Raw genomic sequence first — 26950 nt, 5'->3', positions numbered from 1 at the left:
AGGGATGGCACAGAATGGGGAAAGTCACATTTTTGCACAACTCCCCACTTCAGCAAAAAAATTGTGACTTTTTCCTTTAGACCCGAAGTGGCTTAAAAGGCCTTCTAGATGTGCCCCTGTGTTGCTGTGGAGCCCCAGAGGGGTTTGTTCATTTCAGGCCTTCGCCCCCCGTGGAGCCCCGGAGTATTTAGATGCCCACAGCGACACAGAAGCCGGATACTGAACAATATAAGTTTAATCTACAAGGTCCAGAAGGCCCGATCAGATCATCCAGGATGTGAGGGCAGAACCAGGGGCATCCATAGGTACAACACTAGAAACAAGAACATATGGGCAGTTTGGGCTGAGCAGCGGGCATCGCACCAGGCCCCAACATCGTACCACCAATCACTCCCATCCGCTTCAGTAAATACCCAAATAAAACAAAGCCGGGGCACCCCCCCCCCCCCGGGGCACCCCCCCCCCCCCCCCCCCCCCCCCTTCATTTGAGTTGTACCTTTCCTCTGTTATTCCTCCTGAAGGTTTATGAATAAATTGATAAGTGGGTGTTACCTTTCACCCTTGGCAAAGGGGTGTATCCCTACACAGCCAGCACTGCCTGGACAAGGTCAGGCTCTAGGGACACGCCCCACTGGTAGCACCCAGTTGGCCAATTAGTTACACATTTCCAGGATGAATAACAGAGGAACACAATTCTAAGAAAAGATGCATTCGTGTTGTTGGTCTATGAAGAATACACGTATTTACTGGACAAGTCAGAGGAGACGCGCGGCCGTCTGTAGGGTACTTCACACGTAGCAGAAAATCCACATCAACAATGGCGGTGCGGCGTGCGATGCGTTTCTACACCGATGCGCAGCAGACGTCGCCCCGTCAACTGAAAGTGGGAAATTTATTCCAATGGTGGGAACTTTTATGCGGATTTTCAGCGCCCCGTGAGCGGACCCTTCATATGAACCAACAACCACAGCATTGCCTTCAGTCCAGAACATTTTAGCAGGCCGGAGCAGTAAGGTAGAGGCACAGGAAGAACAGGGCGCAGGTCCGTGTGACATCAGCACCGCTGAAATGGGGGGGCCTTGGATTCTGCCCCCCACATCTTCAGTATCTCTTGGGGGCTTTTCTGATGTACTAAAAGGAGGTTTCTATCCGAGCAGTCGGACAATTTCTCTTTGTTTGGCATATTGAAGGTCTTAAATCCCGGGTGCCCAACTGGTTTCACCCCCAGAACCAAAAAGCACATTCCCGTATAGACATCATCGATTGGAAATGGGAACACAAAATGGGACACCAAGTAGAGCCATGGGGTAAGAGATCCAGAAAACACATACCCTCCTCCTCCAGCGTAGGGCGGGTAAAACCCCATATAGAAGGATGTGGGGATGTAGTATTTACTCTTAGGGTCTCGGTAAGGTCTGGCTAACTTCACAACGTGTCCCATATAGAGCGAGTGATGCTTATTGCTGCCCAGGAGGGATAGAATGCGCACAATGTTGGGCGTCCGGACGAAAACATCATCATCGCCTTTTAGTATGTAAGCGGCTCTAGAACAGTATGTCCTAGCCCACCCCAAAAACAGCTGGTCCTTCAAGGTCAGGTTGAAAAAGGTGTCCTCAAAGTCCCACTGAAGAAGGTCATGTGAACGGCTGTTCTCGTACTCCAAGAGAGGCGAAAGATCGAGCACTGGCACCGTGCCCAAGAGGAAGACCAGTCTGACGTACCTGCCCCCATAGCTTCGCTCTGTCCCCCAGGTGTCCCTTATTGCCTGTCTCTGTGCAAAGTTCTGTGGAGAAGACTTGATGGCCAGTAGAAGAAACGTCTTATTGAGCGGGCACTTGTCTGGCTGGTTGATGATCATTCTATGGTTTCGGCATTGATCCTGAGTTAGGAAGCTCAGTAAGAGGCCTGTGTAGGGCTCGGGCGCCTGTATCTGGGGCGTGGATTTGCTGCACACCCATGCCCATGGCCTTTTGAAGTCTAGTAATTGAAGTTGCTCGATATTCCAATAGGCTCCAGCGGTGGGCACCAGTTTTCTCAAGTGCTGAGCCAAGGAATGAAGGGCTGCCAACGTTGACTTTTCATCATCTTGTAAGGGTTCCAACATAGTTATTGGGCTCCTTTCAGGTTCTGGGGAGACAGATGGTGGGTCAGAGAGGGTGAGAGGAGGGTAATTCACGTCAATGAAAATTTTGATGATAACGAGAGCAAGAAGGGCGACGACCGAGATGCTAAACTTCCGGCATCTCACCATGGCTGACCGGTGCATGGGCTGCAAAGATATCATATACATAAATTATTAGTTTCACACAAGGTATATGAGCCACCTACACTATGCCGTCAAGAACAGCTGGACACCTGAGTGGGAATCAAAAGCAGTGTTTATTTCCATACGGTAATACTTAGTGGGGCTCTTTTGGCCCTAATGACATTGCATAATCTCAGTGACATCTACTAACGTTTGATATAAAATTTAGCTGGCATTTCCCTCCATTCAACCCGCAAATGTCTAGCAAGTTCTCTCAAAGAAGATGCAATTGGCATGTCTACAAATGGTGCAAGGAGTGTTATCTTTGGATAGTTGAGTTATGGAAGAACGTTCTATGGAATGATGAATCACACTACTCCATCTTCAAATCATTCACATACGTCCATCCAAACCAATCTTCAAATCACACGTACCTGCGGGGAGGAGGTCTGGGAAATGGTTTTCGCCTGAATGTGTTGCGCTAACAGTTAAGCGCAGTGGAGGGTCCGTTCGTTGGTTGTAGTGACAAGAACCACGAACAGGGAGGTGTACAATGACATTCTGGCCAGCAATACTACCATCGCGCCTCGTCACAGATCCCAGGTTTTACCTTTGTTTGAGGATATGGATGCTCCACAATTGGACCGGCTGCACAGAGTACCGACCTGAACATCTCTCGGACGAACTGGAACATCGGATCAGGAATTATCAACAGGGTCAATCTTCTTTGAGAGAACTCACCAGACGTTTGCAGGATGAATGGAGGGAAATACTAGCTGAATTGTATCAGACGTTAGTAGAAAGTATCCCACGGAGAGTATCCAATATCATTGGGGCCAGATGAGCCCACTAAGTATTAACATACATAAAATACATGCCACTTTTGACTGTTGCTCAGGGGTCCAATTACTTCTGGTGTGATAGTATATAGCCAAACACTGTAAAAAGGTTACAACTGGAGGTCTTAGATTGTATGGCAGTCTCCAACTTGTAGCTCTCCAGCAGCTGTGAAATTGCAATTCACAGCAGAGCATGCTGGGAGTTGTAGTTTTGCAACAGCCAGAAATCTGAGCCCCTAGACCCCACAGATTTGCCAAAAAGAAGCCCCCTACAACTGTTGCTGTAACATGCTGGCATATACAGATTTTTTAGCGCCCCATAGCATGGCAGAGAACGGAGACAATCCGCCAGGCCGTGATCACCCGGGCAGCATTTACAGCTGCAGCAATGTGAGGGAGGTTTTCAAAAAGCACATCTGTGGGAAAAACCTGCAACCTCATCAGAGCAGAAATTGGGCAGCGGAACGCGGAGACGGCTCGTCCAACTTGGGGCAGCAGATTTGGTGCAGAAAACTTGTGGATTTCTGCCATAGACTTCAATAAAGCGGCCAAAATCTGCAGCAAAACAGACAAATCTGCATCAGCAGTAGCCAACTCTTAAAGCAGATTTACCCATGGAAGCGCCGCAGATTGATGCTCCCCCTCGGTGTGTTCACACCCGTCCAATCTGCTGCAGATTCACAAGTCTGCTGAGAAGCGTTCACACAGCTGAGTTGCAGCAATAGAATCTGCCCATTGGGGCGGCCCCGCAGCACAAGGCCACACCCTCAATTGTCATCTGCTAGGTGTGAATGAACCCTCAATTGTCATCTGCTAGGTGTGAATGAACCCTCAATTGTCATCTGCTAGGTGTGAATGAACCCTCAATTGTCATCTGCTAGGTGTGAATGAACCCTCAATTGTCATCTGCTAGGTGTGAATGAACCTTCAATTGTAATCTGCTAGGTGTGAATGAACCTTCAAGAAAGATGATCCACCAAAAGAATTGACCACATTTGTACAGAATAGATAAATGATCAATGAGGGTCGGACTGCGGGGTCCCCAAGAGATCACAAGAACGGCAGACTCAGAGGCCCCCTAGTGGATGGAGCAGCGATGCGCATGTATGACTACTGCTCCATTCACCGTCTATGGAGAGTACTGAGCATGGTCCCATGTGCACCACCACTACCTTCACTGGAGACCCCCGGGGTGTGCCTCTCATGACCCATGGGTCGATCCCCCTGCAATCTTCCGCCATGATAGACATACGTTGGATCACATCCCTGGAGTCCGTGAGCTTGGACCGCCACCAATTACCAGGATCACAGTCTGCCAAACTAATCAGAATTCTTCAGCATTAGACCAGATCTCAAGGGCGGCCAACAAGAGGTTAACCCTCTGCTTCCTGCCCCGCTCATACCGGGCACAGGTCGGAGGGATTGGGGTGAAGTCTGTGCAGTGCAGCAGCCGCAGGGTGGAGGATATAGCATGCACATCACGACTGCAGGATGACATCAGCCACCCGCCTTTAATGTAATAGACATCAACTTGCAGAGCCGCCTGACGTCAGCGAGCGACCGGAGAACGCCATTAAAGACGCCTAAAGCGCACAGTCCTAACTTTAGAGATTTCTTGGCTATTCTCAGTCCTTCTCCAGCTGACTGCAGGTCATCCCAGTGCAGCGTCCCAAAGTGATGAAGAACCACATAACCGTCCCGGTGAGAGGGCTGTCCAGATGGGCGCTGCTGCAGACCATCATCCCACACGGCAGCAGCACTGGGATAGTCATCATCCTGCAGCTACATGGACTTCTGTCATCTGCTGGCCACTATGTAACGGAGCCGGTAATAGCAGCTGCTCCATGTGATGGCTGACAGCCGGCTTACCTTACACAGATGGGGCACAGATAATTCCAGCATCAGTGACTTGTGCCTTCACCACTCCCTGCCCGCCCGCCTGCCCGCTGCCTCCTCCTATTGATTCCAGTAGAATACCCAGCAGTCTCCCCTTCCCTCTCGCCTCCTCCCGTCTCACCAGTCACTTTATTCTCCAAGAGTCTCAGCAGCACTAAATTATTCAGCAAGTGGCGATCGCACAACGTAAAGTGGCGGAGTACTCCCATCGCTTATTTCTGACAAGCTGATGGCACAGTGCCCGCAGGGGATGTCACTCCGCTTTCCATACACTGAAAGGCATATCTACCTTCTCCCAGTTCTCCATTTCTTATGATCTGGGCTGTTTGGTTCTGGCAATGAAGCAGGAAGCTCAGGATGAGCAGCACTGAAGATCCAGCAGCAGTTAAAGGAAATGGTCATCAAGAGTTTGCTTATTAAACCGGTATGAGTGGCACAAAAGGGGCAGCGGAGTGGTGTTCATACAAGCCCCTCCGAGGCAGAAATGGGGACATTTGACCATTTTAAAAAAAGTTTCCTGCACCGTATGCAGATTAGCTAAAAAGAGTCACAGTGCTAAGTGTTGGATATAGCCACGCCTCCCCATGACGGACACCTCTGCCTCCCAATGAAACCCCACACATGCGCCCTCACCTGCATAGATTGAGTATACGCATTAACGCCTTCCTGTACCTCTTCTCTTCACGGAGCGTAAGTGGGCCATGAAGTCCCGTGCTTGATGACCGCGCTCTGCCAGGTCCTCCTCTAAAGAGTGTATTAACCCCTTTCCGCTCCAGAATGTACATTTACGTCCTGGAGCGTCGGGGTATGTATGCAGAGAGGTCGCGGGGCGTCAGCGCGGTCTGCATACAGCGCGGTCGTCAGCTGTTTACTACAGCTATTACCCTTTAAATGTCGCTGTCAGTTCTGACAGCGGCATGTAAATCCCCCGAACGCTGTTTGGGGGTCCCGTACGGCCCCCCACGGTGAGATCGGGGGAGCCTGCAGGTGTCATGGCTGCTGCGGTCCTTCTGAAAGGCCCCAGGGCTGCCTTAGGAGACTGCAGTATGACGTCAGACTGCAGGACCTATCAAATCAGCGCATGTTGTAGTCCCCCAGGGGGACTTAAAAGTAAAGTAAAAAAAAATATCAATAAACGTTTTTTATTGTGAAATAAATAATAATAAAAGTTTATCCCCCCCCCCCCCCTTTTGCCGTATCTCTAATCAAAAAATGTAAATCATAAAATAAAAATACATATGTGGTATCGCCGCGTCCGTAAAAGTCCATTTGGTAGTCAGCTGTCTGCATGGTGAGAGGAGGACGCATCTATATGCCCTCCTCAGTCAGTCAGTAACGGCCGTTTACTGTGATTGTTTTACATTTTTTATTCCCCCTTCTGTGATGCGTCCGTAAAAGTCCGATCTATCAAAGTAGCGCATTATTTTCCCCGCACGGTGAACGTCGTCCGAAAAAAAAAAAATAAAGAACGCCAGAAACGCTCCTTTTCAGTCACCCTGTCTCCCAGAAAAAGCAATAAAAAGCGATCAAGAAGTCGTATGTATTCCGAAATAGCACTAACGGAAACTACAGGACGTCCCGCAAAAAGTGAGCCCTCGCTGGACTACGTCAACGGAAAAATAAGTTATTGTGCGCAGAAGATGGCGGCAGAAAATAACTGAGAAAAATTAAATGAAAAAGAAAAGTAAGTTTAGTCCCGCAGTAATCGCACCGACCCGCAGAATACGGTTATCAGGTTATTGTTGCAGTTTGTGCGCCGTAGAAACAAGACGCACTGGAAGATGGCGGAATGTCGTTTTTTTTATTTTACTCCACTTAGAATTCTTTAAAGGTTTTTCAGTACATTATATGGTACAAAAACTACAACTCGTCCCGCAAACAACAAGTCCTCAGACAGCGACGGCGATGGAGAAATAAAGGAGTGATGATTTTTTTAAAGGGGGGAGGCAAAAGCGAAAATGGAAAAAAAGGGGGCCGCGTCATTAAGGGGTTAATTACCTTGTATAATTTTGTGTCATCTGCAGATATTGATATATTACTGTGCAGTCCCTCTATCAGGTCATTGATAAATATGTTGAACAGAATGGGCCTAATACTGAACCCTGTGGCCCCCCGCTAGTGACGGGGGCCCAATCAGAGTACGAACCATTTATTACCCCTCTCTGCTTTCTATCATTGAGCCAGTTCTTTACCCAGATACACGTTTTCGCCCAATCCGAGTTTCCCCTTTTTGTATATCAGCCTATTATGCGGCACGGTGTCAAATGCTTTAGAGAAGTCCAGATATACGAGACCAATAGACTCCCCCAGGTCCAGCCTACAGCTTACTTCATCGTAGGAGCTGATCAGATTGGTCTGACATGATCGACCCTTCATGAATCCGTGCTGGTGAGGAGTTATTCCCTTGTTCTCCTTGAGGTATTCTAGGATGGCGTCTCCCAGAAACCCCTCAAATATTTTTCCCATTACTGAAGTGAGACTTACCGGCCTGTAGTTACCAGGCTCACTTTTGCTCCCCTTTTTGTATATTGGAACCACACTGGCAATGCGCCAATCCAATGGTACAACCCCGGTCTTGATAGTGTCCATAAATATAATAAATAGCGGTATAGCTATCACATCACTTAGTTCCCTTAGAACCCTTGGGTGTTTTCCATCTGGGCCCAGCGATTTATCGATTCTAACTGGCTCTGAACTTCCTCCTGTGTTAGGCATGTAATATTTAGCGGGGGATTCGTTTTATTCCCCTGCATTTTGTGTGACATAGCTTTTTTCTCAAGTGTATTCACGAATGAGAAATAAGATATAATAGCTTTGCCTTCCCTCCATCATCTTCGATGATTTCTCCTGCATTATTTGTTAAAGGGCCAGCGCTCTCGGTGCAAATCCTTTTGCTGTTAATATAGTTGAAGAATAGTTTTGGGTTGTTTTTGCTCTCTTTTGCGATCCGTCTTTCTGCTTCCTCCTTGGCAGTTTTGATCCTATCTTTGCATATTTTGTTTTTTTCCCTGTATGATTTTAGCGCTTCTTCGCTGCCTTGTTGCTTTAGTAGTTTGAACGCTTTCTTCTTTTCGTTTATTGCCCCTCGTACCGTCTTGTCGAGCCACATTGGTTTCCTTTTAGCTGAGTTACTTTTATTTTTAAAGGGAATGAACTGCTCCCATGAGGTGATTAGGATCCTTTTAAACTCCTCCCATTTGTCCTCTGTACTGATATTTTTGAGGATGTTGTCCCAATTAATGTTACCGATAGTAGATCTAAGCTCATCAAATGTTGCTTTACTAAAGTTTAGTTTCTTTGTCGCTCCCTGATAAGGCTTCCTATTGATTGACAGCTGGAAGTTGATTATATTGTGGTCACTATTTCCCAAGTGCCCCTCAACCTGCTCCCCCTTGATTCGGTCCGGTTTGTTGGTTAATACTAAGTCCAGAATGGCCCTCCCTCTTGTTGGTTCCTGCACAAGTTGGGTAAGGTAGTTATCTTTAATTGATCTCAAGAACTTATCACCCCTGTGAGATTTGCAGGTTTCCTTCTCCCATGTTATATCTGGGTAATTAAGGTCCCCCATGATAATTACTTCGTTTCGCTTTGACACCTCTTCTATCTGCCTTAGTAGTAAGCTTTCAGTTTCTTCTGTTGCTTTTGGTGGTCGATAGAAGACCCCTATCAGGAATTTGTCATTTCTTCCTCCCTGTATTTCTACCCACAGAGATTCCACCTGTTCTTCTCCTACACCTATATCTTCCCGTAGTCTCGGCTTTAAGTACGATTTAACATACAGACATACCCCTCCCCCTTTCTGGTTCCTTCGGTCTCTTCTGAAGAGATTGTAACACTGTAAATTCACCGCCCAATCGCACTTATCATCAAGCCATGCTTCCGTTATTCCGACTATATCATAATTTTCATCAATCATTCTCTCTTCAAGCTCGCCCACTTTACCGATCAGACTTCTTGCATTCGTGGTCATACAATTTATATGGTTGTTCTTTATATTCATTGTGCTACTTATGTTACTATTACCTGTTCTGCTCGACCCCCATTCCCATTACTTTGTCCCAGATCGCCACCTACCCCCTTGTTCCCCCCCCCCCTAGTTTAAACACTCCTCCAGCCTTCTAGCCATCTTCTCCCCCAGCACAGCTGCACCCTCCCCATTAAGAGGCAGCCCGTCCCTACGGTAGAGTCTGTAGTCGACAGCAAAGTCAGCCCAGTTCTCCAGGAACCCAAATCCCTCCTTCTTACACCAACTCCGGAGCCACTTGCTTACCTCCCTAAGATCCTGCTGCCTTTCTAGTGTGGCTTTAGGTACAGGTAGTATTTCTGAGAAAACTACCCTGGAGGTCCTCGCCCTGAGCTTGGACCCTAAGTCCCTGAAATCATTTTTGAGGGCCCTTCATTGACCTCTAATTTGTTTATTGGTGCCAACGTGCACCATGACCGCTGGATCCTCACCAGCCCCTCCTAGTAATCTGTCAATCCAATCCGCGATGTGTCGAACTCGAGCGCCAGGAAGACAACACACCGTTCGACGATCCCGGTCTTTATGGCAGATTGCCCTATCTGTCCCCCTAATAATTGAGTCCCCCACCACTAGAACCTGTCTAGCCTGCCCTGCGCTCCCCGTCCCTTTCTCACTGGAGCAGTCATCCCCCTGGCGTTCAGAGGACATGTGGTGCTGCAGCGGTGCTGGCTCTGTAATGGCATCCCCCTCATCTGCCAACTTTGCAGACTTGTTGGGTTGTGCCAGTTCAGGACCAGCCTCCCTGGATCTCTTTCCTTTACCCCTTCTAATTGTCACCCAGCTGGCTGTCTGCTCATCCTGCTCTCCCGAACTACCATCCGCACCCGCCTCTACCTTAAACTCCTTTCCATGATGCCAATGGCTCTCAGTGTTGCCAGTTGCTCCTTTAGATCCAGGATTTGGGCTTCTAAATGTTCGACGTGCACGCATCTTGGGCAACAGTCTGCACCCTCGATCGGCTGATCAAGGACCGCATACATTGCATCAGTAGCACACTGCACGGCATTCTTAAGCATGGAGCTCATCCTAATGGGGATCTACAATTTACTTATGGAAGTAGTGAGGATTTAACTAGAACACTCTGCAAACGCACCTTTTTTTTTTTCTTTTAAGAAAAAAACTCACTCACACACTTACTCACAACTCACTGACTGGCACTTAAGGCCCATTTGGACACAACAATTATGAGCGATAATCATTATGTGTAAATTTGCCCATCTTTTAACAATAGATTTCAGTTCAGCATGAAATCCATCATTCAGCTGATAAGACGGACCGCATGCTGTGTTCTGCCCGGGGAGCGCTGATTACATTGTCTCAGCTATCAGCCCCGTGGTATAGCTCCCGGCGGCTCACACACAACTAATTGGTACTAATAGGCATTAGTACCAAGTAGTCGTTTATGCAATAATGGTCGCTCAAAAGCCATCTTTTGAGCAATCATCATTGTGTCTAAATGCACCTTTGCTCACAGACACTCGCACTTATAGACACAGAATATCCTTCACAGCTCTCGTCAGCTGTCTTCCTTTTCAGCAGCCGATGATGTCACCCCAGGCTCAGCGTCGGGATCTCTCACCGCGGCGATCTACCAGACGCTATCTATTCACAGGATAGGAGATAACTTGCTCTCAGAAATCCCTACCGATCCAGAAGGATGCGAGTCCCATGATCCCCTCTTCTCGTCACTGTGGGGTTGCTTCACACTGAATGGAGTGCTGGCCAAGCATGAGCAGTCAACGCTCCATTCATTTCAATGTAGCTGATGGATACCCAAGCTCTTGCTGGTCAGCCATCTGCGGCAGTGCTACTGTAAATGAATGGAGCAGTGGTGAGCTTGTACGACTATCCCAGGGGGGTGCAGCGAGCTCACAGCGAAGAGAATGGGGAACAGCAAAGGGAAAGGGTGGAGCAAAACCCAAAAGGCATCAGAAGCCTGAGTCTTAGGTGAGAGCCCAAGACCTAAAGGCTTTGAAGAGGGCTCTAGAGAACAAGATGTTGAGGTGCTGCCCACCAGGTGGACCCATAAGGCGGGCTGACTGGATATGCAGGTATGTTGATGCAACTCTCCAGTGGAAACGACGTGAGGCAGAGGGACATATATATATATATCCTGGGGTGAACCCTTCATGAGTCACACGGAGGGGGTGCTGACATACAAGAAGGTTGGGGGCGACGGTACAACATAAAGAGGGTGTGGCGAGAAGTGGAAGGAACATGGAGAAAGGGAAGGGAGAGGAGAAAACAAAAATATAAAAAACAAGAGGAACGATCAAGTAAAAAAAATAAAAATCAACAGAAGGAGGCAGTAAATAAGGAAACGAGACAAGAACGGGTCACATGACTCAAGACAATACGGAAAGGGGGGAAGGATATAATCCAACCGGTACCAGATAACCGGGCCGGACCATCGGATACAAAGACCGCGAAGTCTATGAAATGGAGACAGAATAAGGTCAAACAACCGACACCAAGGCGGCTCAACGGGGGACAAAGAAGGAATCGCGTCGGAGCGTCAAGAATACGAAGGATGTGAGAGACGCAACAAAGTGTCAGATAAACAAAAACTCGTGTGAGAAGACAGTTTGGGGTGATTTCACCTTATTTGGTTTGCCCGATTTCCCTCGACTTCCCGGTCTTTGTACGCGCGGCGCATCGATCGGTGATCGGACGTATGTTTGTTCCTAGACTGTCGGCCATCTTTGCATTGTGTTGCCCAGAGCGCTTTGTGTTTTCTAGTTACCATCCCACGTTGTGACCAGTTAATAATAGTCTTTATTTGTATAGCGCCAACTTATTCCGCAGCGCAGTTATTCTTCGCTCCATCTTCCCGCTCCTCTTCGTTCCCTTCCGCTTCCTACCGCACCCTCCTTATGTTGTACCTTACATGTCCGAACCCCCCAGGGTGACATCCTGATCAGTGGGGGGGGGTGCACCCCAATTAGTTACCCCCATCCTGCGCCTCGGGTGTGACCTCATTTCATGGGTCACCCAGTTTAATGTCAATCATACAATTGTGTGTCTGAGGACTGACCAGACCTCGTGTGGCTCTACTCCGCTGCTCCCCGATGGAAATAGAGACTGTGGAGAAGTACAGAGCCTCAATTACAATGAAAAGCCCAACCCTGCAGTAAGCGGCGGCCCGCGAGGCCTACAGCAACCAATCACAGCACAGAATACGAAGTGGAAGCCGAGCTCTGATTGGTTGCTACGGCCAACAAGTGTGATCTGGTTGCTAGGCAGTTTCCCGGACTCTGGCCTACATATATAGTCGGAGTCGGTCCATCCTCGCAGTCTCTAAGCTGCCGTTATGCCATCTACTACCGCCAAATCCCATCTTCCTTTCCTCCCCTTTCCTTTCACTGCCCGGACCCGTACCGCAGGGAGGGCCACATTGACAAGACGCCAGCAGACGCCAACGAGGTTTTAAAGCCGACTGAAAAGTCAGATTTATCAACCGCGAGCGACGAGTGATTTTTCCGCTTCGCGCTGCACAATTATCGCTCACTTTGACTCGTTTGAACACATTTTGAGCGATAATCGTCGTGTGTAAATGGAGGTTGCGGCCCGACAGCTCGGCTTATCTCCCTCGAGAACAATAGGACTGGATACGTTAAATTCAACATGCCTGAGGTTTGTCCCCACCGACATCTGCTGGATGCCCGCCGACTCCTCAGACACGCGAGACGCTGCACCGCTCTGGCCTTAACGGTAGGTTTACTTGGGGCGATCACGCTGTGGAGACGCCAGATTAAATCCCACCACACTCTTCATTTCCTGCAGATCACCCTGGATCACAGATCAGCCTGGATCACAGATCAGCCTGGATCACAGATCAGCCTGGATCACAGATCACCCTGGATCACAGATCAGCCTGGATCACAGATCACCCTGGATCACAGATCAGCCGCTCACATGGGAAGATTTTCATTTTCCGCCGTGGAAAACTGTTTGCTGCAGAAATTCGGTCGGCGGTTTTAGTCGCTTCATTTCTGCAGCAGGGGGCAGATTGATTTGCGCGCGCTCCACAGCAGGGGGCAGATTGATTTGCGCGCGCTCCACAGCAGGGGGCAGATTGATTTGCGCGCGCTCCACAGCAGGGGGCAGATTGATTTGCGCGCGCTCCACAGCAGGGGGCAGATTGATTTGCGCGCGCTCCACAGCAGGGGGCAGATTGATTTGCGCGCGCTCCACAGCAGGGGGCAGATTGATTTGCGCGCGCTCCACAGCAGGGGGCAGATTGATTTGCGCGCGCTCCACAGCAGGGGGCAGATTGATTTGCGTGCGCTCCACAGCAGGGGGCAGATTGATTTGCGCGCGCTCCACAGCAGGGGGCAGATTGATTTGTGTGCGCTCCACAGCAGGGGGCAGATTGATTTGCGCGCGCTCCACAGCAGGGGGCAGATTGATTTGCGCGCGCTCCACAGCAGGGGGCAGATTGATTTGCGCGCGCTCCACAGCAGGGGGCAGATTGATTTGTGCGCGCTCCACAGCAGGGGGCAGTTTGCGCCGGTGGGTTTTGGTGCGATTCCACGTAATAATCTACACGACTTTGTTCAGATGCGGTCGGAGTCTTTCGGTCGGGTTTCTCGCAGTATAAACATATCCTAAAGGAACCTTCCAGGCTTATTACTGATGATCAGGACAGTCCGCAATATTTGATCTATAGGGATCCACTGCTCTGGATCCCCGCTGATCAGCTGATCCACTGTCAATTAAGTGGGGCCGGACGTCGTCTTCTGTGGTCAGAGCCCAAAGTGCCATCTGGCTCCTCGCTGCGGTCAGACCTCGTATTAATAGGAGGCATCACAAGCGTGGATTACAATGGGAGCGAAGCCATCTATCACACTTCTGGCCTTGACGTCCGGCCTCATTGCGGACCCATCCTGAGAACAGGTCATCACTGATAAAAGCCTGGAATACCCTTTAAAAGGGGTTTTACCACAAAGACCCGCATCCCTTTTTATGGGACATTTATGGAATGGAGGGAGATGGCCGGAGCATCGATGTCCATCAGTCTGGTAGAAGTGGATGGACTGGGGATAGAGCATGAGCCCCGCTGCTCACGGCACAAGGAATCCAGGGGCGCCAGCAATCGGACCCCCAGTGATCAGACATTCATCTCCTACTCTATGAATAAAGGGAGGTCTATGGTGGTAAAGCCCCACACCCATATTACATGTATATTAGCCGCACTGTCAATCATCTGATGGGGGGGGGGCTTGGCTCCTTAGCCAAGAGCTGATGTCGAGGGAGATCAGGAGCGAGGAGCTCACGGTCCAGCAGTGTAAACGCTCTGCATGATTAGCGTGACGTCAGCACTCGTGCAGTAGCTTACACGACTATCGGCCCGTGTAAAAGGGCCACACGACAGTCTGTTAGATAAGTTAGGCATATTTTCTTCTTAGATCTACATGCAAACTGTAACATAAGGTGCAAAAGGCAAACCGCTTTTAATACAACATGTTAAAAAATCCGATCTGCCAAAGTAGTCAATCCTATAAAACATGTCTGAGGGGTGCAGATCCACAACTTCATGCCATTGACACAACCAATGCAAACAGAGCTCACCTTAGCAGCCAGGCGGTCCACGACCAGACTCATATCACAGGCTCCGGGCTGGCTGGTTGGTCCTCTGTATACAGCCCATCTGTATAGTCAATGCCCACAATCTCACAGGCCGGTAACATCTCCTCCATGAGGATCATCACCAACCCCTTATGGCTGACTGCAGGGAGGTCAGACACATCCAAATGCTTCAGATTCCTGAGGAAAGCACTGCAGGTTAGGCCACAACAAGGATAGACACAAGCTGAGTATTCCTGCTAAAGGACAATCGTTTTTGGTAGGACTCCCCATTGATCAACTATAAACCGGGCAGCAAGCATTCAATTGCCTTTCAGAACCCCAACAGGGGGAATGCAGCTAACTGGAGACCCTCCACTAAACATGCCCCCAGGAGGGTCCTTTTGGCCTCCGTCTGGATGATATATGAGAGTGTGGGAATTCACGCAAAAATGTGCAACTTTATGGCAGCCTTGGCACTTATGTAAAATAATAAAAAGTGTGAGGGGCTTGTTGGGAGGGATGTGGCCCCCCAGACCGACCCATGTGCAAGTTACGCCAGGAATGAAGGCCGGATTGGACCTGGCGCACACTTCTATGTTGGCGCACAGAGATGCCCTTCATGTATTTGGTGCAATGTGTGCCAGCAGAAGCAAGGCTGGCATTGAAAGTGTAAGCCTCCCGCAGTCTGTCCACAGCCGTGTCCAGGAGTAAGGGACAACCAGCAGCACTCACCGTAGGTGGTGGAGGGAGGCCAGGCCGCGCTCGGTCACTCGGAGACATCCGGCCAGTGACAGCACTTCTAAGGAATCCTTCCAGACATGCAGCCTGCTTAGGGCCCAGTCGTCTATGTAGGCGCAGCGGCTCAGGTTCAGCTCCCGCAGCTCTCGCAGTTTGACTGTACGGAGGGATATTAAGCGGTCAGTCCATAAATGATTAATGGGATTATGCACTTTGTCTGTTCCCACTCTAGAAAAACCATGAAAGCACCAATAACCAAGCGCCGGTCAGCTTCGCTCTCACCTATGTTGCTCAGACCATCGTAGGTCGCCACGCTGCCGCTGAGGTCCACACATTCTATAGGAACGTCCTTGTGCCTCAGGAAATCCCAGGTATAACGTCCCAGACGGTCCGGCCGAAACCACTCAGGGTGCCCGTGGAACCTGCAGGACAGACCCGATGAGGCTCAGGGTGCAGGACGTCAGGATGTAACGTGCTTTCTGGGAAAGCTGGGTGGGGACCAATAGAAGCCATCACAGCTCTGCCAGCAGGGAGTCACCCAGCTTCCCCGGATTATAAATACATGAACCAGCGCTGCTTCTACTGGAAGGAAAAGACCCCTGCAGACAAACAGCGCTGCTTTTTATGTCATGGAAGAATAGAGTTTGGGGGTTTTTGCACATCTACGCTGCTGCAGCTCTTCTTTATATTCATGGATTCGGATCCTTTGTGGCTGCGCGTTGTGACAGTTACTAGCTTGTGCTGCTGCACAACATCTTTGTTACCAGATTGGGACATCTCCATTCCCTATACTCTGCATAACAAGGCAGATTTTTCAGTTCAGGGCTCTGGGAAAGTTGTGTGACAACTAATGTGCTATGTGAGAGCTATCGGTGGTTAGTTTGGGTGTGATCCAACTTCCTGTGGATACAATTTCTGATAACTTAAAGTAACCCTCCGATCCTGGAACGGAAGTTTAATATTAATCCCCATTACTGGGCACTCCCCCTATCCAGCTCTAAATCTGCCAATTCCCAGACCCTCTTCCAAGATGGCCACTGCAGCTCCAAGTGTCGTACCGCCACAAAGCGCCGTGGTGAGCGCTGATTTTATTACTATTATTAGTGGCTGGCAATTAATTGTGACTTGTTTTGTTCGGACGCCGGAGCCCTTGGGCACAGTCTGTAGTTGTGAGGTGTGGGATAATACGCAGAGACAGACATTTAGCTTAAATTGTTGTAACCGCGATATTATTAAATCAGGCGGTGAGATGAAGGGGTTAACTGCATCACATTCAGTGCATAATAACTGATACACAAACTGCAACAATGTAGCCACCTGTGTCTAAGGCAGCTTACTCTGGGGGTCTGCTCTCTGTCCTTCTTTGTATTTCTATCTCTTTATCTCCCTCTCTTCATATTTACATCTCTTATTTTCCCTCTATTCGCTGTCACAGCCGTCTCTCTCTCTCTCTCTCTCTCTCCTTCTCAGTTACTCACGGTTTCTCAGATTTCTCTCCTGCCTGGCACTTTCTTTTCTCCTGTTGGGCGCTTCTTTTTTCTGGTGCCCTCTCTGCCTGGCGCCTCTCTTTTCTTAAACTTATTCTGCCCCTACTCTCTGGCACTCGCTTTGCCCGATGCGTCTGCCTCTCTCACTCCTGCGACCGCTGTCCGGCTATTTATCATCTGTCACCTGACCAGTTTGTCTGCAGCCAATCACATTCTACCTGGTTGCCAGACTACCTGCCTCACCTGAGTCTCTGGATAAAAACGTCCTAACTGGTTGCTAGGTTACCCGCATCGCTTGTGTAAACCCCTAGGTCCGGTTATTATATTACCGGTCCCCATAACTAAACAGCGCTATGTAGTGCCTATTTCCAGGCCACTGCCCAAGACTACCCAATGCACAATGTGTACTGGCGGTGCATCAGCAGTCTTAGACACTACACTCTTCTCCGATTGGCCAGCAGGAGTGGCCTATCATAAGGCAGAGTCTAGTACTTCCGACTACCGATGAACAGGGGGAACCAAGTAAGGACAGGGGCAGTGCCGCTATGCTGAAAGGCCAAAGAAGGGCTGAGAGTCAGCAGATCTGCAACAGGTAATATTCCCCGTCTCCGGGACAAATTTTGTCCTCAGGGTTGGGGGTTCCAATAAGAAGAGAGGAGCCCACTGTGTATTATAGGGAGCGATGCCTCCGTATCTTTGCCCCCCAGCCCCAGCTTTTCCAAGTATCCTGAAAGGAATTTTACCAAAGTAGAGGCTAAATGTCTGATCCGTGGGAGTCTGACTGCGGATACCAGAGACCGGCAGACCCGAATGCCCCGTGTGAATAGAGGGACTGCGTATGCTCAACCGCTGCTGCATTCGCTTCGGTGGATCGGAGGGAGGTTGCCGAGTGCATCAATCTCCGCCGGCCCCGTAGATGTGGGTGCAGCACCCCCGCTCCGTTCATGAGGCATTCGGGTGTGCCGCTCTTGTGACTGATTCTCTACGCCAGACCCCCAATAATCAGACATTTACCCCCGTCCTGTGGGAGAAAAGTACTTTTATATGTGTCAACAAGTATCGGATCCGTACCGGACGCCTCCCCCCATCTTCAGCGTGTAGTGGGCGGCAGCCGCATACTTCCCATGCGATCCTTCCATTTCAAGATAGAGTCTAAAACAAGAGGGAGAAACATGGAGTCAGTCCTAATAATAAGGACCCGATCTGTCGCCCCCGTGACACGGCTGATCATCTACACTGCCCCGCTGTATCTGCGCTCTGGCGGACCACCAGTTATGGCCTCTATATACACACTAGTATCTGAGCGAACGAGCTGGTGACGTCATCGCTCGGCCGCCGTCTAGATCACCGCTAAACTGAACGACGAGCGAGAAGCTCACAACTATGGTTCGCCATTCAGGGGTTGCCGGGTGTTTACACTTAAGAGCAGCGGGCGGTTTCGCTTGTTTGAACGATTGTCTAAAGATAATCCCTCAGTGCACAAGGCAGCAGCCTACTGGCATTGACCACAGCGATGGGTATGGTCACATGGGCAAAACGCCGTACGAATGAGATGTACGAAATGTGACCCCCACGGTGAGGAAAAGATCTGCATGATACCGCAGCACAGATGACACGTGGGGCCGACCATAAAGTCACCGCAGGTCAATATATATATATACCACCTCTTCAGGTGAGGAGGGTCAAATCTGTGCGTTACATGCGGGTTTCTGCGCAGACGTGTGAATATGGCCTAATAGGGGCGTAAACGGCACCGCCCGCTGTCCTGTAGTGTACCAGCCATGTCTGACTACAATGTATTCTCCCGGGAGTATGCCGGTGACGGGGGATGCCGACACCGATAGGGGATTAATCAGGGGAGCCGGACCTTGGCACCCCCAGTGATCTGGGCTTCTCTCCTAGGTAGGAGTGGTGCTACGCCAAAAACAACCCGGAGGGGCTTTAGCATATCTATCCTAGAGGTTTATGGGGGTCTCACCAGTCTTCCCTTCAGGCAATATTTAGTAGGTTTCTCCATCTCTGAATGAATTTATTAAGAGCTTTGACCAATCAGTCAGTTTTTCAGTAACTTAAGGCCCTTTTACACACAACGATCATCACCCAAAGTTCGCTCAAAAGCCATCTCTTAAGTGCTGATCATTGTGCGCCCATCGCGCACTTTTCATCCACTGTAGCCTAAAATCTATCAGGACTGATCAGACGGACCGCACGCCGAGTTCTCCGGGGCAGCGCTGATAACATTCTTTCAGCAGCTGTCCCGCTAGAGTACAATAGTGACGTATTTAGAGAACAGACCGCCCGCTGTTCTCTAAATACATGCAAATGAAGCTGTCTAGCTACTAATGGCTGATTAGCAAAATGTTTGCTCAAAACTGTCAGTTTCTGACAAATTTTGAGCGATCATCTGTGTGTGTAAATGCCCCTTTAGTCACATGAGGGCCAATTGGCTGTCAGCTGGTAGACAATGCCACCAAACATGGCTGAATATTCATGAGTAACCAATCTGCATACAGGCTGACATTAAAATACCAAACTTGCAGAATATTTTAAAAGGGTTTTCCAAGGAAATCCTACTGATGTCCAATCCTCAGAAAAGGTCATCAAGTTTGGACAGTCTGTCACCATGTTCTTGCAGCCCTGACTGACAGCGCCATAAGGTAGCGCCCGCCCCACCGCTTACAGCAATGTCTGCTGGGTGCATCGTGCAGTAGTTTGGGAGAAAAATGCCTTTTAGTAGTAGAAGCCAGACACAGAACTGGTCCTGCATATTGATGAGCTGCCGGCTGGCCACTGCCACCTCCGATGTCTAGAGGAAAGAAGCTTTCTACATCGACACAGAAGGGGGTTCTTTACTGTAAGAGCAGTGAGTCTATGGAGCTCTGTGCCCAAGGATGTGGTGATGGCGAATTTAATAAACGAGTTTAAGACGAGTCTGGACGCCTTTCTTGAAGTCACATGTTCCAGTCATTAATCACTTCAGTAGGGTCGGTGGTCCAGGGATCATTCTGATTGGTAGACTGGAGTCGGGAAGGAATTGTTTTCTCCCCTAAAATGAGAATAGGCTTCTATCTCATGGAGTAGATTTTAATGAGAGCTGCGCCTGCAATTACCAGTGCTGGCCACTACACTGCGATCAGAGCTAATCGCTTCCACTCTGCACCATGTATTGTGGCGCTCCAACACAGACACAATGTTCTAACTACATGATGCACACAGCTCTCTGATTGGCCAGCACCGATCACGCGAAGCCCTGACCAATCAGAGAGCAGGTACTATCAATGCACTGTGGGGCTTAGGTAGTCTGAAGATTATGATGGCCATCTTGGATGGTTAAAAATGGGACTCGGAACCAGCAGATCAGGAAGACATCAGAGAACAATAACTGAGGGGAATACACCGGCCTTCCCCTCTGGTCCGGGGACAGAAGTTTATCCAAACTGCAGGGTTCCTCTAATACAAGTCTGCAGCCTTAACAGTCCTACTTGTTCTCCTGCTATCCTTGCAGACCCCCGTCTGATCTGATGGACCCTCCTCTATAGGGGGCGCCGCACCACCTCTAACACGGCATACATACTCATTCTTGTTCTTCCGGACCCAGAAGCCGATCTCCTGTCTCCACTTCCTCACGGTCGGGGCAGCAGATACTTTCTCCCTGAGGTACTTCAGGACCGTCTGCTTGGGATGAGAGGAGGAGATGGTTGAGCTGGACCGCAGACACCCCCGACCGGCGGCGGGCAGCGCTCTGACACTCTGCATCTAGGACCGGACAGGAAAGAGTTAATGATTATGGCCCCGTAAGACCGACATCCTGATCACAGCGTTGTCCACCACCGTGACCGCCAGATGATGGGAACGGATGGCGGCCGGGTCGGAGAACAAGGCTTGCCCCTCGGCCCGTGCTTCACCAGTTAGGTATCGGTTCTGTCGGGATAGTTTTCAGCGATTCTAATTGAAATCCAGGACCCACTTATGTATGGCAGGGTGCCGACACATCAGGGGGCGGGGCTTACCACCGCGTAGGATTACCACCGCCGTCACTATAAAAAGGACAGGGCCGCTCAAAATAGACGGGGAGCAACGCCATAGGTTTATCCTAGCGGGAGCATGGAGTATCACTGCTGCGGGTATTGACTGGAAACCATCCACACACCCGCAGCTGATGTCATACTGTGCGGCGCTCCCCCTCACCTCCTCCGAAGGCTTCCCGCGGTCAGCGCTCCCCGCCTTCAGGGTCCCAGCAACCTATAGTGGCCTCACCTGAGCAGCAGCATCACCTGAGCAGCAGCATCACCTGAGCAGCAGCATCACCTGAGCAGCAGCATCACCTGAGCAGGCCGCTGGGAACCCAAAGCCGGGGAGTGCTGACCGCGGGAAGCCTTCGGAGGAGGTGAGGGGGAGCGCCGCACAGTATGACATCAGCTGCGGGTGGTTTCCAGTCTAAATCCACAACAAATGCTGCGGAATTAGCCACGGGAATCCTGTGGCCGACCTTCCTCAGCATTTCTGCCACATGCAGAGCGGCCCCACCACCAGCAGTGACCCCCACAGTAGCCCCAGTAGTAATAGCGGCCCATCCCCCCCAAACTCATATACTTACATCCTCCTTGTAGTCTAAGCGCCACTGCTCCTCTTCTCAGCGCTGCTGCGGGTGCACAGACTGTTGGAAGTGTGTGCGCCCGGAATGCTTCCTCCCTTCTCTCCTCCTCCTGTGGAACAAAGGAGGAGAGGTCCGGGGAGGAAGATCTAGGGTGCACACACCAACATTAGAGTGTGTACCCGTAGCAGCTGAGTGATTACCGGCAGGGAAGCCGCGGCCCCCCGGATGGTGATCACTATTGTGGTGAGCAGCCGTTGGCACGTGTGCCAAGAGAGGGCTCTGCGTGCCACAGGTTCGCCACCGCGGACTTAAACATTAAAGAGGTTGTGCCAACATTGAAAGTTATCTGCCATCTACAGAATAGAGGAAAGCCGTCTACTCTGTGGGGTCTGACTGCAAGGACCCCCACTAATCCATCCTGAGAACAAGGGTCCGGAAAGTGGTGGTCTCCCGGTGACATCAGCCGTCACAGCGGACAGCGGGGCTGCAGCGCTAGATACCGGCGGCCTGTCACATGTCCACGAATGAATGGAGCAGCAGCGCACTACCGCTCTATATATAGGGGAAACGGAGGATCCTTGTCCCAGCGATCAGTGAGGGTTCAGCAGTTGGGGTCCCACCCATCAGACGCTCGTCTCTTTGTAACAACTATTACCTATTCTAAAGTTAACCCCTTCAAAGACTCAGACAACGCTGCCTTCGGGACGGCGACAATTAAATTGTTCTTTTTCATCCCCGCCTTCCAGGAGCACAGGAAGCAGATTGCGCTGTCTGCATTGCAGTGGCTCAGTCTGGTACTGCAGATGAACCGATTGGGAGCGCTGCCTGCAGTAACCATGACGGCATGATTGGCTTCCAGTGATGACCACACTGACAGAAGTGGCGGGAATCAGCTGATCGGCGGGGATACGGAGTGCAGACCCCACTGAAAGGTCATCACTAGATACAGTCCCTGAAATAAAGGACCGCCCCTTTAATAAGGACTGGGCTACCACTACCCATTAAGGGGGGGCATGAATCTTCTCTGTCAGTGCAGACTGAACAAACCCCTTTAACAAGGGGGAGGGTAATGCCCAGTTGTCAATGAGGAACATAGACACAGCATGAAGCAGAGCTCGGAGCACCGCCCACTGCGGCACGTTCATGGACGCGTCTCGCATACTTGTGTAAAAATGTGCGCATTTTAGGAGTATGGTTTTATTCACGTTGTGCGCGGCGTGCGTTTAGATCCGTTTATATAAAAACGTCTTTTTCGCTGTGATTTTTATTTTTTGAAGTAAAGTCTCGTGGCGCAGTCACACGGCCGGGATCTCGCCACGTAATCCGCACACGATGCGCAGAGAAGGGAGTCAATGAAAGCGCAGTGATTTCCACCGTTCCGTGCGTATCAGCGTTTACCCGTCGTCTGCAGATATGCGCATCATATTTCACCACAGATCACGCACAAACAGCCATCTTGTTCTCTACGGGTAGCGTATAAAACACGTTGTGTATAGGGGACGCTGCGCACGCCGTCCGTGAGATACGCGGTCATGCAAGGTCCACCATCACTGCCATACGCAGCAATATCCGGCTCATCGCTGCTCCACAGCCAACGCCATCAGTGACCGGATGTACACCGGGTCAACATCAGACCTAAAGGCCAACGCCATCAGTGACCGGACGTCCGCCGGGTCAACACCAGACCTAAAGGCCAACGCCATCAGTGACCGGACGTACGCCGGGTCAACACCAGACCTTAAGGCCAACGCCATCAGTGACCGGACGTCCGCCGGGTCAACACCAGACCTAAAGGCCAACGCCATCAGTGACCGGACGTACACCGGGTCAACACCAGACCTAAAGGCCAACGCCATCAGTGACCGGATGTACGCTGGGTCAACACCAGACCTAAAGGCCAACGCCATCAGTGACCGGATGTACGCCGGGTCAACACCAGACCTAAAGGCCAACGCCATCAGTGACCGGACGTACGCCGGGTCAACACCAGACCTAAAGGTCAACGCCATCAGTGACCGGATGTCCGCTGGGTCAACACCAGACCTAAAGGCCAACGCCATCAGTGACCAGATGTACGCCGGGTCAACACCCGACCTAAAGGCCAACGCCATCAGTGACCAGATGTCCGCCGGGTCAAAACCAGACCTAAAGGCCAACACCATCAGTGACCAGATGTCCGCCGGGTCAACACCAGACCTTAAGGCCAACGCCATCAGTGACCGGATGTATGCCGGGTCAACACCAGACCTAAAGGCCAACGCCATCAGTGACCGGATGTCCGCTGGGTCAACACCATCAGTGACCAGATGTACGCCGGGTCAACACCCGACCTAAAGGCCAACGCCATCAGTGACCGGATGTCCGCCGGGTCAAAACCAGACCTAAAGGCCAACACCATCAGTGACCAGATGTACACCGGGTCAACACCAGACCTAAAGGCCAACGCCATCAGTGACCGGATGTCCGCTGGGTCAACACCAGACCTAAAGGCCAACGCCATCAGTGACCAGATGTCCGCCGGGTCAAAACCAGACCTAAAGACCAACGCCATCAGTGACCAGATGTACACCGGGTCAACACCAGACCTAAAGGCCAACGCCATCAGTGACCGGATGTACGCCGGGTCAACACCCGACCTAAAGGCCAACGCCATCAGTGACCAGATGTCCGCCGGGTCAAAACCAGACCTAAAGGCCAACACCATCAGTGACCAGATGTCCGCCGGGTCAACACCAGACCTTAAGGCCAACGCCATCAGTGACCGGATGTATGCCGGGTCAACACCAGAACTAAAGGCCAACGCCATCAGTGACCGGATGTCCGCCGGGTCAACACCAGAACTAAAGGCCAACGCCATCAGTGACCAGATGTACGCCGGGTCAACACCAGACCTAAAGGCCAACGCCATCAGTGACCGGATGTCCGCCGGGTCAAAACCAGACCTAAAGGCCAACACCATCAGTGACCAGATGTACACCGGGTCAACACCAGACCTAAAGGCCGACACCATCAGTGACCGGATGTCCGCTGGGTCAACACCAGACCTAAAGGCCAACGCCATCAGTGACCAGATGTCCGCCGGGTCAAAACCAGACCTAAAGACCAACGCCATCAGTGACCAGATGTACACCGGGTCAACACCAGACCTAAAGGCCAACGCCATCAGTGACCGGATGTACGCCGGGTCAACACCCGACCTAAAGGCCAACGCCATCAGTGACCGGATGTCCGCCGGGTCAACACCAGACCTAAAGGCCAACGCCATCAGTGACCAGATGTACGCCGGGTCAACACCCGACCTAAAGGCCGACGCCATCAGTGACCGGATGTACGCCGGGTCAACACCAGACCTAAAGACCAACGCCATCAGTGACCAGATGTCCGCTGGGTCAACACCAGACCTAAAGGCCGACGCCATCAGTGACCGGATGTACGCCGGGCGAACACCAGACCTAAAGGCCAACGCCATCAGTGACCGGATGTACACCGGGTCAACACCAGACATAAAGGCCAACGCCATCAGTGACCGGATGTCCGCCGGGTCAACACCAGACCTTAAGGCCAACGCCATCAGTGACCGGATGTACACCGGGTCAACACCAGACCTAAAGGCCAACGCCATCAGTGACCAGATGTCCGCTGGGTCAACACCAGACCTAAAGGCCGACGCCATCAGTGACCGGATGTACGCCGGGCGAACACCAGACCTAAAGGCCAACGCCATCAGTGACCGGATGTACACCGGGTCAACACCAGACATAAAGGCCAACGTCATCAGTGACCGGATGTCCGCCGGGTCAACACCAGACCTTAAGGCCAACGCCATCAGTGACCGGATGTACACCGGGTCAACACCAGACCTAAAGGCCAACGCCATCAGTGACCGGATGTACACCAGAACTAGAGGCCAACGCCATCAGTGACCAGATGTACGCCGAGTGAACACCAGACCTAAAGGCCAACGCCATCAGTGACCGGATGTACACCGGGTCAACACCAGAACTAGAGGCCAACGCCATCAGTGACCGGATGTACACCGGGTCAACACCAGAACTAGAGGCCAACGCCATCAGTGACCGGATGTACACCGGGTCAACACCAGACCTAAAGGCCAACGCCATCAGTGACCGGATGTCCGCCGGGTCAACACCAGAACTAGAGGCCAACACCATTAGTGACCGGATGTCCGCCGGGTCAACACCAGAACTAGAGGCCAACGCCATCAGTGACCGGATGTACACCAGGTCAACACCAGACCTAAAGGCCAACGCCATCAGTGACCGGATGTACACCGGGTCAACACCAGACCTAAAGGCCAACGCCATCAGTGACCGGATGTCCACCGGGTCAACACCAGAACTAGAGGCCAACGCCATTAGTGACCGGATGTCCGCCGGGTCAACACCAGAACTAGAGGCCAACGCCATCAGTGACCGGATGTACACCGGGTCAACACCAGAACTAGAGGCCAACGCCATCAGTGACCGGATGTACACCGGGTCAACACGCGACCTAAAGGCCAACGCCATCAGTGACCGGATGTACGCCGAGTGAACACCAGACCTAAAGGCCAACGCCATCAGTGACCGGATGTCCGCTGGGTCAACACCAGACCTAAAGGCCAACGCCATCAGTGACTGGATGTACGCCGAGTCAACACCCGACCTAAAGGCCAACGCCATCAGTGACCGGATGTACACCGGGTCAACACCAGACCTAAAGGCCAACGCCATCAGTGACCGGATGTCCGCTGGGTCAACACCAGAACTAGAGGCCAACGCCATCAGTGACCGGATGTCCGCCGGGTCAACACCAGACCTAAAGGCCAACGCCATCAGTGACCAGATGTCCGCCGGGTCAACACCAGACCTAAAGGCCAACGCCATCAGTGACCAGATGTCCGCCGGGTCAACACCAGAACTAAAGGACAAAAGCAGCTTGAAGGTTTATACAAAAACATTTATAGAGTTTTTCTAGAGTGCAACCCCCCCCCCCCCCCCCCCCCATGAAGTCAGTGGAGCGCAGGGTGTCAGATCAGACAAATCAGGACCAACACAAAACTGCTCCAACAACCAATCAGATGCCCGCTTTCATCACTCCAATGCAATTTACAAAATAAAAGCAGCGTTGTGATTGGTTGTAACAGAAAGCCGCTCCACTCACTGTCTAGTGGCGAGATTAGACAGCCGATACCGTAATATACCGAATATACGCGAACCCGTCCTCCGGGATCATTACCTGCAGCTCCTCTGCACTGTCTTACACATCATGAGTGGCGCGTGTACATGGCAGTGCGCACATGTACAGGTATTTACGCCGCTGCCACCATCAGCTCTCGCCTTATGTATATCACAGACATTTGTCTATCATTGACCTACCAGCCTGGGCGCCGCCATGTTGAGCGCAGAGCACGTGACTAGAGCTCGCTGGCATATTATTAATTTCTTCAACAGCTCTGCCCTATTCAGCCATTCCAGCAGCCTGATTGGTTGTTTGAGTTGGCTGATTCAACCTGATTGGTTGTTGGGGCAGAGCTGTAGCAGAAATTGATAATAT

The 26950-nt window shown here is 51.1% G+C and overlaps 1 protein-coding gene across 6 annotated transcripts; it reads right to left on the bottom strand.

The window, feature by feature from the left end:
• Positions 1–474: 474 nt before the first annotated feature.
• On the bottom strand, positions 475–26950 carry LOC136581014 (distal membrane-arm assembly complex protein 2-like). 6 transcript variants are annotated; one of them, XM_066581995.1, is made up of 7 exons: positions 26773–26866; positions 20372–20553; positions 17869–17949; positions 15593–15732; positions 15305–15467; positions 14576–14770; positions 1993–2127 (listed from the first exon to the last, which is right to left on the bottom strand). In XM_066581995.1, exons 1-6 carry the CDS (start codon positions 26788–26790, stop codon positions 14605–14607), a joined length of 750 nt encoding a protein of 249 aa, XP_066438092.1. In that variant the 5' UTR covers positions 26791–26866; the 3' UTR covers positions 1993–2127; positions 14576–14604. The 6 variants fall into 6 exon arrangements, with proteins under 6 accessions (XP_066438089.1, XP_066438090.1, XP_066438092.1 ...); XM_066581994.1 differs by lacking the exon at positions 1993–2127 and adding an exon at positions 2137–2269; XM_066581996.1 differs by lacking the exons at positions 1993–2127; positions 26773–26866 and adding exons at positions 2137–2269; positions 26633–26733.

The sequence above is a fragment of the Eleutherodactylus coqui genome, chromosome 10, assembly GCF_035609145.1.
Source record: "Eleutherodactylus coqui strain aEleCoq1 chromosome 10, aEleCoq1.hap1, whole genome shotgun sequence".
Lineage (NCBI taxonomy): Eukaryota > Metazoa > Chordata > Amphibia > Anura > Eleutherodactylidae > Eleutherodactylus > Eleutherodactylus coqui.
The sequence above is the reverse complement of the archived record's forward strand: the minus strand, read 5'-3'. Positions and strand labels throughout refer to the sequence as shown.

What these genes read in the sequence shown, in the direction of transcription:
- LOC136581014 (XM_066581992.1), bottom strand. Translation starts at nt 14,608, where the DNA reads ATGAGTCTGGTCGTGGACCGCCTGGCTGCTAAG. An exon ending in TGGACCGCCTGGCTGCTAAG is followed by an intron (nt 2,270 to 14,575) that starts GTGAGCTCTGTT and finishes ATATCTTTGCAG; the next exon opens with CCCATGCACCGGTCAGCCAT.